Below are 12,655 nucleotides of genomic sequence, written 5' to 3'. Positions count from 1 at the left end.
ACCACTGTTGAACGAGAAGAATCGTTCGCCAAAAATTTAGCCCATTTTCCTCCCTTCGCGTGTAGTTCACTTCATGGTTCGCTTATATTCTCACTCTAAAAAAATGTGAAAAATATACTACTCTACTGCAGTCCCTTCCTCTCAAAAGATTTGCAAAATCTACCGAATCTCTAAAAAGAAACTGAAATGGTGACCTTCGCATGGCATAGTACTCAACAGTATACTATAATTTTACACACAGTACGTATACTATTCCATAATTCGCTGAAGTCCCTGGGCTCCGACACATGAACAAGACTCTTGTAACTGCTCCTTTGACCAAGTTGCTCCTAAGAAATTAAAAAAAATACTACTAACAGGCAAAGAATCCCTGGAGTAAATGATCTTTGGTGGCCTCTGGAGCCAAAGGATTTGTCAGTTGTTTTGATGAAGTGACCTCATGAACTGGCCAGCAAGTATGAATGCATCTTCTCTTCACCGCACCACACTTTCCTTCAGCTAGTTTATAAATATGCTCGAGGACCTACGTACTAGTTAGGAAATGGATTAGGCACTAGTGACTTATTAGTGAGCCACTTGATCTCACAACTCAAATGACAGCATTTGTGCTCCTGACCAACAGTGATCCATAACATATCAGGGCTGCAGATCATCAGACTTGGAGAGAGTCCTCTTCTCAAGAACAAAATTTTCTCTTTGAGGAAAGAATCTTTTAGTATTTGGTGCATGACAAGGCACTGATGTTGACCTATGGACACGGGGATAAACCCAAACAAACCCATTTTGCAAGCACCCCAAAAAACCAATTTTTTTTCCATGCAAGTGGATTTTCAAATTGGATTAGTAGTATATCATATATTTGTTGGTGCTCTTGTTAGGAGTGGCCAATGAGCAAACTAATTAATTGTTTCCTTATAATTAAGCAGATGAGTATCATGGAGTGAGAGAAAGTGCATATAGTTGACAAATAAGCCCAGCTCCTCCCTCCTTTGTGCTTTTGAACAACAAAGAGATAGGAAGAGGAGGAGATGGAAGCGTAGAACAACTTCTCGAGCTCCTTTTTTTTAAAAGCTTGTGTGCCTTTCTCTCTCTCTTTTCTCTCTAGCTATTCAATGCTCCTTTTGTTGAGTACTTGCCGTCTCAGAGGGCGAGGGCCAGACTGCAACCAATGAGAGATGAAAGGTGGTTACAAGGAGTGGAGTAGGAGACAGGAACCCTGACAAGAAAGCCCTACCACATCTCCTCCTTCTCCATCTCCCTCTACACATCTCTCTCTTTCTCTCTCTCTCTCTCTCTTCATCTAGCCTGTGAAGAAAGGAGGACAAGGCTCGTAGGACGTGTTCAAAAGGACAAGATCTTCTTTGCAGTACACAGTGGATGAAACTCCAAGGCTGATTCAATTTGCCAGTGTGTGAGAAACGAGAAACAACCAAGAGGCTCATCAGGATCAAGTGGCTGATCATCATCATCTCTCTCTAGGATGGTATGTACACTCCTAGTACATATGCTCACTCTCTCCTGGTTTTGATCTCAAGTCTGTATGTAGCTGGCACTCACTCAGGTTCTCTTGTTTGGCAGTAGAGCTAGTGGTGATCATGGTGCAAGGTGAGGAGAGTTCTTGGAGGATGGCAGCAAGCACCCACCATGAGAGAGCAATACCTCTCAACCAAGCACTTGCTTATGGAGTCCAAGCCCATGCTTCTCCTTCTGTTGCTGCTGCACCACCTGCCAGCTTCTTGTACTGCTCTCTCTACCTTCTCATAGCTCATTTTCCTTGCAAAATTGATCACCATCAGGCATCAGCTAAGCTAAGCTTGCTTGCTTCTCCTGTTCCTCTCACCCCGTGCAAGAAAGAAGATGGAGGTCTAGACTTAAGACCAGACCACTACAACTTCTCTCGTTGCAACTAGAGACTGATAGTTTTTTTTTTCTCAATTTTCTTGAGTGCGCTGCTTCTTTTACATGTTTATTATTTCTCTGGCCTTGTTCACCTCCTTTTATCCATCTTTTTAACAAACTTATTCCTCATATATGCTCATGCCCTTTCCATTGGATTACACCTCTGCCCACAAACCAAAATTTCTTAATGCCTAAGGCCTGAATCCTGCGAGTGATTTGGGCACCAAGCCTCCATCTTTTCGCCCTCATCCTTATCTGTCCAGCTCTAATCCTCTTATTAGCTTTACCGGCCTCGCTCTGCATGCCTTTCCATTCTTGAAAAGTTTTTATCTTCTCGCGCGCTTTTAATTGCTTGCCCTATAGCTTAGCTAATTAATAAGCTAAAAACCCCAGCTTTGATTAAGCAGCCGGTGTGATGAGCTCTGTGCGCTACTGCTTGGGCAGGGACTTCCAGCCTGCTGCCGCGGCAGCTGCCTACTTCGGCGAGCTGGAGGAGGCCCTCATCCATGGCGCCAACGCCGGCGGCGTCGTCGATCCCGGCATGATCAGAGCCGACGTGCACAGCAAGTGTAAGCCAAATTTTCTTCTTTCTTTCTTGTTTTCTCTCTCTCTCTTTCTCTGCATCGATGTTTCGGTGTCTCTCCAAACCTTGTCCGATTGCCACACATGGCGAGACATGCCTCGCCTTTTGCGATCCAGCACACAGTGGCCGGCCACATGCACAGAGAGAGAGAAATTGTTGTTGGCGCCGCATAAATGGCGAGATGCCGATGCCACAAAGATGGAAACATGATCAAGCATGTCCTCCAGCTCGGCTTCACCTACACACTATTGGCGATTTACCAGTAGCAGCTTCTCTCTCCTGTTTCTCTGTAGCCTTGTTGGAGAGAGAGAGAGAGATGAACAGGGTAGCAGTAGTAGGAATCGATGAGGGCGGGCTTTTTAATTCTCTTTGTATGCATGCAGCGGCGGCAGCGGCAGCGACGGCAGGATATCTCGCGGCCAGGCCCCCCACGCTGGAGATCTTCCCTTCATGGCCAATGAGGCAGCAACAGCAGCTACACAGTGTAAATGGACGCGCTTCCCATGATCATTCATTCATCGTCTTCTTCTTCCCCTCTCTCTCTCTCTCTCTCTCTCTCTCTCTCTCTCTGCTCATCGCTGAACCCAAGAAAAGAGATCGAGACGACACTGTTGCCGCTGTTGTTCTTGGCTCTTGGTTCGCATCACCACGAGCAGAGAGAGAAAGAGAGAGAGAGACTGAGAGATGATTCAGAGCACATTAATCTCATGCTTACCGACCGCTCACTGTTGTCTCTCGCTGCCTCAATTAATGGCTGAACAGGGGAATTCGCAGTCAGTCGGGAGCACCACTGACTCGAGCTCAGCCCAGAACACAATGCCGCAGATGGAGTTGGTGTCCCCAGCGAGTATCAGGGCCTCCTCCGAGCACCAGCACCAGCAGCAGCAGCCGGGGCAGGAGGTCATGATGGTGACCACTGATGATTACAGCTACAAGCCAGGCCTCGCTGCTGCCTCCCCAAGCTTTCAGCAGCAGCATCAGCTCCAGCACCACCAGCAGCAGCAGCTGCACGGAGGAGGAGACCATGACAAGGTACAGCCAAGCTACTACTGGTCGTACTGCTGCTACTACCACTCTCCCCTTCTTGATCTTTTCTCCATCACCTCCTCCTGCTCCACTGCTCCTAGTACTATAGTACTCCTACAGTTCTACTCCTCCCAGCTCGAAGAGATAGAGCAGGACCACGACGACTAGCTCTCCTCTCATCCGGTAAAAGGCAGTAACTTGTCTACGAGAATAATGCTGTCAAATCGAATCGCCAAAATCTCCCTGGTCCTTGACGAAACTGTTATGAATCGGTAGTGACAATAGCATCGATCGCTCCGTCATGTCACCGGTACCCGTTTGCAGTTGTCGAAACAAGCTTACTATGCACCAGCCCTATTAGGTTATGTCTCTTTGAGTCCTAATGATGTCTCAAGGACGTACTGTAGTACTAGTACTAATACTCCTAGAAATAAAGCCATAGGCATAGAAAAGGGCACGCATGATTGTCAGGATGCAAATGGATTGTCCTTGGGATGATTTGACTAATTAATTGTAGTACTAGCATCTGGTCAATGCTGAACCTAGGCAAAAGGACACCAGATGATGTGGTATGGGTCACCCTAAATTGCCTTTTGTCTCTCCCCGGCTGGGTGATAAAAGCAGGGATGATGCTGTGCTAAACACCCTCTTATCTGTTTCTCCTGCACCTTTGGCGAAAACACGGCAATGCCTGATGGTTACAGAGCTGTGATGGCCAACATGGCTTACTGAGCCATCAGGACAGCTACAGCCGAAAGTTTTGTTGGGATGCTACAACTAGTGGCTGATGATTACTGGGCAGGATCAACAATGCCAGGACAGGAGCTTTGGCCTCGATTCACTATCTTGCTCCCCTGTAGTTGCTTTCTCTCTGGTGATGCTGAGAGGTGTGCATGCACTGTGCTGTATAGGGAGGAACACTAGTTATACGCTGCTCTCTAAAATTCTGCCTTTCTGGTTGTGTACTTTTTGCACAGAGGAAGCATGGATCCACAAGAAAAGATGGCAAGTCAGTGGATGCCAAGGTGGGATATGTACATAGTATAATGTTGTAGCTCTCATTCTCCTTATCCAGATCATTATCATTGTTTCTAGTTCTTGGACATGTATTTGCTTGCTCCAGTATCTTTTCTTACATGGTTAAACCTGCTCGGTCGCTGGGTGTTCTCAGACAGAACGGAGATTAGCGCAAAACAGAGAGGCTGCGAGGAAGAGCAGGCTGAGAAAAAAGGTGACGAAAAGAAACCCGTGAACTCAAACTTCAAGACTAGTTCAAAAGACTGCTTTCCGATCGTGTGTTTTTTTTTCTCGCAGGCTTATGTGCAAAACCTAGAGACCAGCAGGGTCAGGCTTCAGCAGATCGAGCAAGAACTCCAAAGAGCACGGTCACAGGTTACACCCATTCTGAATTTCTGATGCTAGTACTAGTACTATTTTTTTTCTACTATCCAGAAATGAAATAAATTAGCAGGAATTTAATATGGTACCCGCATTGCTTGATTGATCGTCAGGGCCTGTTTCTTGGGGGGTGCAGAGCAGCAGGCGACATGAGTTCTGGTAATCAGAGCCGTCCGTTTCTTTTTTCGATGCGTTGAGCAGCAGCAGCTGCAGCCTGCAAGCCTGCAGCTTGCAGACGAGGGTGTGCCTCGGAGTTCTCACCACGGCGCAGTAAAATCGTTTGCAGGCGCGGCCATGTTCGACATGGAGTACGCGCGCTGGCTGGACGACGACAGCAAGCGGCTGACCGACCTCCGTGGCGGCCTGCAGGCGCACCTGCTGGACACCAACCTTGGCCTCATCGTGGAGGAGTGCATGCAGCACTACGACGAGCTGTTCCAGCTCAAGGCGGCGCTCGCGCGCTCCGACGTCTTCCACCTCCTCACCGGCACGTGGGCTACCCCCGCCGAGCGCTGCTTCCTCTGGATGGGCGGCTTCCGCCCCTCCGACCTTCTCAAGGTTCGCCTCCGCCGCCGCCGCCGCCTGCATCGCCGGCGTTGCCTGCATGGGCGTGTCACGAATATATACTCATCGTCGACTATATATGCAGATACTGATACAGCAGCTGGACCCGCTGACGGAGCAGCAGATGCTGGGGATCTACAGCCTGCAGCAGTCGTCGGAGCAGGCGGAGGAGGCGCTCGCGCAGGGGCTGCAGCAGCTGCACCAGTCGCTCGCCGACACCGTCGCCGCCGGCACGCTCAACGACGGCCCCGGCGTGCCCAACTACATGAGCCTCATGGCCATCGCCCTGGACAAGCTCGCCAGCCTCGAAAGCTTCTACCAGCAGGTACGTCAACAGCTTAGCATTGTCATCCCGTTCCGTTGATCATTCATGCAGAACTTACTTTTTTTTTCTTCTTCATTCCTGCGTAAAACGAAACTGGGATTATGATGACAATTTTGTATTTTTGTTAAGTAGGAGTACTGAAGTTCCTATTACATATGAAGCCTATTGCAAAGCCTGAAAAAATAAACTGCTACTGTTTGATCATCATCGAGTAAATCTTTTTACCGAGAGCAACCAAACAAACGATGCATGAAAGAAAAACTATGCTACAATTGTCCTTCTCTGTCAGATGCGCAGCAATGCTCGCTAGCTGTTGGCCATGGCCCTACAAAGCTTTGTCCAACCTTCTCCCTGACAGGCCAACTTTTGTCAGAAAGAAGTACTATACTACTACTCCAGCTTAACACTTTCAGATAAGCATCATTAGCACTTTCCAGCATGCATAATTACCTTGTTATTAACTGAGAACAAGCTAACGATACCGGATTACTGGTACTACCAATTATTGGATGCTTTTCAAAAAGGAGTTGTTGGTAGGGGCCAAGCCATAGGAGGCAAAGGTTGTTGTACACTTGTACTGGCATTACATACAGTACTCTACATGTACAAACCTGTCTCTTTCTTTATAAAGTCAATGGACGAATACATACGGTTGTTCTTTGTGCCTCTACCCCCTGTGCCGGCTATATCTCTTGTTTATTCTCTTTTGTTTGCTGGTACCTCAACAGAGGCCCACAAGCATAGCAAAAAATAATTGGGAGTCCCATTTATGATGTTCCATGCCTTGCAAAAGTTGCAAGGGTTCCAATCCATGAATAGTGTTCAGGAAAAGGACACAGCCACCTAAACTTCAGCTCCATGGATAGGAGCTTGCTGTTCCATCAGAAGTCTGGAAGAAAATGGTCTTTGCCTTTCTCATGGGTTATCCCTTCTCTGTCTCTTTCTCAAGGCCTCAAGGGATAAAAGGAGACTGAGACCTCCATTTTGGTTTGTTCATGACCCTTCTTATTCCTCCTGGCCCCTTTTCAGATATGTTGATTGCGGTTTATTGGTTGTATTAGATATTGGCAAAGTAGGCAGCAAATTATTAATTGCAGGTTCAGGATTGTAGTGATCATTCTGCAAAAACAAGTCCTCTACGATGCATGGTGAATAGATCAGGTTGTGTTAGATATACTTGCATGAGAAAAAAGGTATGCATAATGATTTGCTAATCATACTTTTGCATGATATAAAAATGACTCGAAATAAACATGACCACCGAATATTGTTTTTATCATCGATTTGCTGCTCTTTTATTTTTGTTACCACCCTTTAAGTGTGCAAAGAAAGAAAATAATAAGTATCATACAATTGATTGGTATATACAGTTACACTATCGAAAAGTCCAAAAGGTTATCAGAAAAGACCATCCTAGTGTTATTCTAGAAAGAACCTACAGGAAGCTAGATTTCAATGTGTCCAAAGTAGAATATAGGAGAGAAAACAACATGACATTAGAATATACAGTTAGATTATCTGAAGATGCCTCATTGTTCAAAAGATAATGGCAGAACCATACCGTGTAAAATTTCTAGCTAAGACAGACAAGATACAGAATTACTATACAATTCGACATGTCGTTTTCTTTCAGGAATGCTATTCAATTCCAGCTTTTAGGTGACTAACCTGGCAAATGTGCAGGCTGACAATCTGAGGCAACAAACGTTGCATCAGCTGCGGCGGATTCTAACAACCCGGCAGGCGGCTCGGTGTTTCCTCTCCATTGGGGAGTATTACCGCCGCCTCCGTGCTCTCAGCAACCTCTGGTCTTCACGTCCTCGCGAGTAAGACTCAGAACTGCTTATCTGAAAAGAAAAAAAAGATCAAATAAACTGTTCTAAATTTCCAAATCATTTTTCAGCCACATTATTGTACTGGAAGGAAGAAAGAAAATTTGAGTGAAATACCTCCAGCGAGTCATTAGATAAGCGATGAATTATACTAGTGTTCATAGGGTGGATGGTTGATTTGATCATTTGATGTGTTATATCGAGGACAGATATTCGTGCAATATCTCTTCTAGTCGGAGAAACAGATGAACATGGCTGGCATTGACTCTTTTTTCTCTTGCAACAGGAACTTCATTGGCACCGAGAGCGTCAGTCCCACAGGAACCGAGCTGCAACCGATGCATAATCAGCCTCAGCAGAATCAGTACTCAGGATTTTGAGAGCTTCTCCTGGAGGATGTAAACTCCGGCCAAAAGTGATGTTAGAAAGAGAGGGTGGGAGAGGGAGAGGGGTTGTAATGTTCTATTATTAAAGTATTGAGAAAGCAACATCACTAGGAAAAGGAAGAGGCAAAAATTTGTTGAGGTGCAATGCAATGCTGGTCACTGGCTCACTTGTTCCAAACTTCCAATGGCTCTTGAACAGGCTGAAGAGTTAGCACAGAAATAATTGTTGCAGACCAGAGCAATGCAAAGGCAGGAGATGCGTGGCTGCTCATGACTTGAGCAGACAAAATCCTCCCAAAAGACGATGCATAAAACAACCTCTAATATTTCTGCTGAACAAGCCATTTTTTTTAAAGGTAGGATGTTCCCAAGCTTACTTTGAAAATAGACATCTACAGATAACAACAGAACATGACGCAGATCAACACTACCAAAAAAAAAAAAAGAAAAAAGAAAACGTGCCAGCAAATAAGGCTTTCCCAACCTGGCACTAATGGCACTGATGGAAGAGAGATGATAACTGTCTGAACTCTGAAATCACGGAGGACAAATCTAATACCATCAATTGACAGACAAAATAGTTGTCACTAAGAGGTACATCTGAAATACATGTAAAAAACAGGACACAGAAAAACAACGCAAGTCACAAGGAATGTCACAATGCTTATTAGTAAAACAAGAAACAAATAGATGGAAGTCCCTTTTTTCAAAGACCAAATAAATGGAAGAAAGGGCAGATCAGTGAATTCAACTGATAAGAAGATCAAAGAACTAGAAAGGTGAAAAGCAACCCTTTTGTCATGTGACATCTACCAAGACCATTTGAGATATTTCTTGCCAGGCATGCGACTTTCCGTAGGATGTAGATTGTTCCAATAGTGCAGCTCTTGATTTTGATCCATCAACTGGCAAACTGGTGCTTGAGACAAGGGCAGAAAAATGGCAAAAATTATGAAAAGGCCAGAAGAGCATACTCCACACAAGATAGCATGATGGGATGAGTACACTACAGCTTAGCCACGATCATTACACACAAAACATGAGATACAAACATGAAAATTTTCATGAGTCAAGTATGAAATGTCCACAGAATACAGGGGTACAGCAAAGTGGTGAATAGTTGAGCATTTATTTCAGGCCAGATGAAAAGAACCTAACAGAGAGATAGATGCAAACTACCAAAAATGAAAAACATACCACATTTCGCTATAAATGAGAATCTAGCAGGCTAGCAGAGGCCCCTCTTTTTCAGAAAGAGAGATCCGACAATACCACGTCTCTGGCAAGCATTCAATGACAGGGAAGATCATTAGAGCAAGTTTAATAGTACACTATAAGGCAAATAAACTTATGTGGAGGAAAGAGAATTTAGAAAATGAAAAAGATTGGCTCTTATTATGCAAGAGATAGCTATTCACATACTTCAAGATAAATACATTAAATGCATATGCATGAGAGAGATAGAGAGAGGAGAAAAATAGAGAGATAACCTTATAGCTCATCACTATACATGTTAATTCTAATATAAGCTATAAACTTAAAGTTGGCTCTATTATAAAACTTGTTCTTAGGCTGCGTTCGGCAACGAGCTTTCCCAACTTATACCTCTCAATTTTCCACACACACGTTTTTCAAATTGCTAAATGGTGTTTGCAAAACTCTTCTATAGCAAAGTTGTTTTAAAAATCATATTAAATCCATTTTTTAAGTTAGTTTGAGCTAATACTTAATTGCTCAAGCGCTAATGAGTTGCTCTATTTTTTGTGCCGAAGGGGAAGGAAAGGTTCCCAACAAGGGTTTTACTTTTCAATTTCGAAGTAAAAACCGCTCCTCACCGGTTTACCGAAATCCGACCAAAAACCGGTAAAAACCGATGACTTTCGGTCAATGCGGTACAAAACTGGTCCGGTTTTCATAAACCGAGACCTAGCAGTTTCAAGAAATCCGATTGGTTTTCGCGAAATTCCATCTGTGAACCCTAATCCCAAGTCAGGGCAACAAACGCAGCCAACAGAGCGCCTAAAAGAGCTGGCGTTGTAAGCCACAGTAGTAGAAGTTTTACAACATACTCCCAAACAATTAACTTAGAGAATGAAATGCCTTGGACATGACTAGGATAACAGTAGATAATGCCAGAGCATTTAAACTTCATCTCAATTATCACAGCCACTGAGCAAGTTAGTTTTCTTGCGAGATCAATGCCTTTTTCGGGTATGATCCGAAAGAATCGCATAACTCACATCTGATTCCCCACTTCTTTTTGAGGGAGTGAGCAAGTGTTTTGCCCATTCCTCTAAACTTTTACGATGAAGAGAATTCATGCTAATAGAAGGTCGCTTCTCACGAATCATTTGCTCAGCAGCTTTCCAATCCTCAGCTAATCCCAATGCAACAAGAAGTGCACACATCACGCAGACGCTTCTTCCATGGCCTGTTACAAAATAACAAAAGGTCAGTGATGAATGGTGTGATTCTGTGGCCTACACTTACAACACCTGTTGTTACATGAAACTTGGTGTTATATAAAGTATGATACCATCATTACATTTCCCGTCATTTATATGTTAACGTTGAAATCTGAATTGCACATATGAGCATACATGAATATCATGGCAATCATAATGGATATTGTTTTATGCCATAAATTTTGCCTTAGTCTATGCGAGGGAACTTAACTTCATGTCGATTTGTATGTGATATAAATCAGAAATGCTAAAATAACTGCATGACGTGATAATTGAAAAGCATGCATAATCAAAACATCAAAGCACTTATGTTTGTGACTAAACAATCAAAATGATACGATGTAGTTATTGTGTGAAAATACAAAAATCTTCATCAAGTTGAGACGGTAAAAGTGGTTCTAGAAATGCATAAACATGATCGTTAATATTACTATTTTGAAGAAAAAAAGACATGTATGGAAACACACTATTGTTACCACATAAGAGCTAAGCAAAATCTCAGAGAATAGCAAGCTCACCATAGGCACAGTGGACATATACAGCTTTGTTCTGCGAACGCTTTCTCAGTGCCCATCTCACGGCAGACTCAATCTGCGATGGTTGAGGAGCCCTTGTATCCCAGGTGGCAACACACAAATATGAATTCTCGGATATAGTAGAGCTTCTTGGGAGCTCGCACGTACAGTCTATGACTGCAGGTTCACCAGGGGGCAGGCGCTCAACTGAAGAGGGCCACCCTCCAACATACACTCCATCAGCAATCTCAGTGTACAAGGGCTCATTTTTCACAAATCTTCGTAACAGAACAAACAGATGGATGAAAAGAAGAAATGGTGAGAACATGATCCATGACCACACAGGAAAGCTTCCATTCGACCCCTTGCCAAGGAGCAAAGGAAGGTCAATTGATGGATGTGAAGCAATAGAAACAAGCATCGCAATCACAGAGGCATATATGAGGGGAAAAGAAAGCAGTGTCATGTCCAATCTATGGAAGAAATAAGCCACAGAGAGGAACACAGCTGCTTTCAGTCCAATCAACCGGGATATCCCCCAACCCATCTTTGCCAATCACCAAACGCTTGGGTCTTCAAATATTTGGGTGAACCCTAGCATCATCGAGGGATGGAGTACAATATAAGCAAAACTTGAATCGGAAAGAATAATTTTGTATATTAAACTCAGTTCCACCCAAGGTCAAATTAACTCCTTAAAATTCGACAATGTGAAGCCCACAATTAGTTCAAAACGTGTAATAAACAAGAAATCTGCAGTTATTTACATGGAAAGGACTGGCAGCTATTTGATCACATCAAGAAACTAAGAAGCAGTAAGTACGAGAACGAGATAGCAATCAATCATGAGATCTCTATCGCAATATTACACCTACACCCAGGGGCGGATCCAACTTGGGACATGGGGGTTCAGTTGAACCCCCAAACTTTTGGTGGAACAAACAACAAACTGTTATTTGTATTAAGGTTAAGGCTCTGAAATTAAGAGGAGAGCTTCTTCCAGATCTAGAAGATAAGCTAGGGTTAACGCAAGCAAATTACACAAAAGTACTCCCGGTGAGAGAGATGAATCAGAAAGAGGATGCAGATGCTCACCAGGATCCCCTCCCCTCCCTTGGTCTGCTCGTCGGATAGAGATCGGCGCCCCTCCCCGGTTCAGCCGCGAGATGGCGCAAGGAGCGGGAGAGAAGAGACGGGAGACTTTCTTTTACACGCAAGGAAAGGGAAGATACTCGAGTATCTCCGCCTTTATCTTTTTTTCTTACTTTAAACCTGGCTTAGTAATTCCACTGTTCTAATTTTAAACAAATATGACACTTTCTCCTACTGAAATGTCCTATCCGTCTAAAATCTATTAGAAAGTGTCTCATCCGTCCAAAATATAAAAGTGTCACATCTGTCCAAAATCTACTAGAAAGTGTCTCAGTATAAAACTTGTTTAAATAATGTCATAGTCAGAGGCCATGGGAAAAGAAACACTGAGGAAATATTTTTTTATAATAATTGGTGGCTCACATATTAGCACTACTTAGAGAAAAAAATACAATAAACTTGATTAGAGATTGTGTCGATAGCAAACTCTTCGGACCACCAGTAATCACTACCTGCCGCTCCACGGACCGCCACCACCGCTCTTTCTCAATGAGACCACCACCGTCCCTC

General features: G+C 44.0%; 2 protein-coding genes across 5 annotated transcripts; one reads left to right on the top strand and one right to left on the bottom strand.

Annotated features, from left to right (window-relative positions):
* Window positions 1-1,094: 1,094 nt before the first annotated feature.
* On the top strand, window positions 1,095-8,396 carry LOC4325063 (transcription factor LG2-like). 4 transcript variants are annotated; one of them, NM_001428179.1, is made up of 13 exons: window positions 1,095-1,483; window positions 1,579-1,738; window positions 2,344-2,468; window positions 2,866-2,966; window positions 3,245-3,514; window positions 4,486-4,533; window positions 4,680-4,739; window positions 4,823-4,900; window positions 5,020-5,065; window positions 5,193-5,464; window positions 5,556-5,795; window positions 7,479-7,621; window positions 7,914-8,396. In NM_001428179.1, the coding sequence occupies exons 2-13, from the start codon at window positions 1,596-1,598 to the stop codon at window positions 8,005-8,007; spliced, it is 1,620 nt and encodes a 539-aa protein (NP_001415108.1). In that variant the 5' UTR covers window positions 1,095-1,483; window positions 1,579-1,595; the 3' UTR covers window positions 8,008-8,396. The 4 variants fall into 4 exon arrangements, with proteins under 4 accessions (NP_001415108.1, XP_066166481.1, XP_015616930.1 ...); XM_066310384.1 differs by having other exon boundaries at window positions 1,219-1,483; window positions 1,582-1,738; window positions 7,914-8,191; XM_015761444.3 differs by having other exon boundaries at window positions 1,219-1,483; window positions 5,178-5,464; window positions 7,914-8,191.
* A 1,430-nt stretch (window positions 8,397-9,826) lies between these two features.
* Window positions 9,827-12,190, bottom strand: LOC4325062 (uncharacterized protein YnbD). The gene is made up of 3 exons (NM_001428178.1): window positions 12,089-12,190; window positions 10,997-11,587; window positions 9,827-10,444 (listed from the first exon to the last, which is right to left on the bottom strand). Exons 2-3 carry the CDS (start codon window positions 11,538-11,540, stop codon window positions 10,209-10,211), a joined length of 780 nt encoding a protein of 259 aa, NP_001415107.1. The 5' UTR covers window positions 11,541-11,587; window positions 12,089-12,190; the 3' UTR covers window positions 9,827-10,208.
* Window positions 12,191-12,655: the final 465 nt, after the last annotated feature.

The sequence above is a fragment of the Oryza sativa genome, chromosome 1, assembly GCF_034140825.1.
Source record: "Oryza sativa Japonica Group chromosome 1, ASM3414082v1".
Taxonomy (NCBI): domain Eukaryota; kingdom Viridiplantae; phylum Streptophyta; class Magnoliopsida; order Poales; family Poaceae; genus Oryza; species Oryza sativa.
This window is presented reverse-complemented; position numbering and strand designations above follow the sequence as displayed.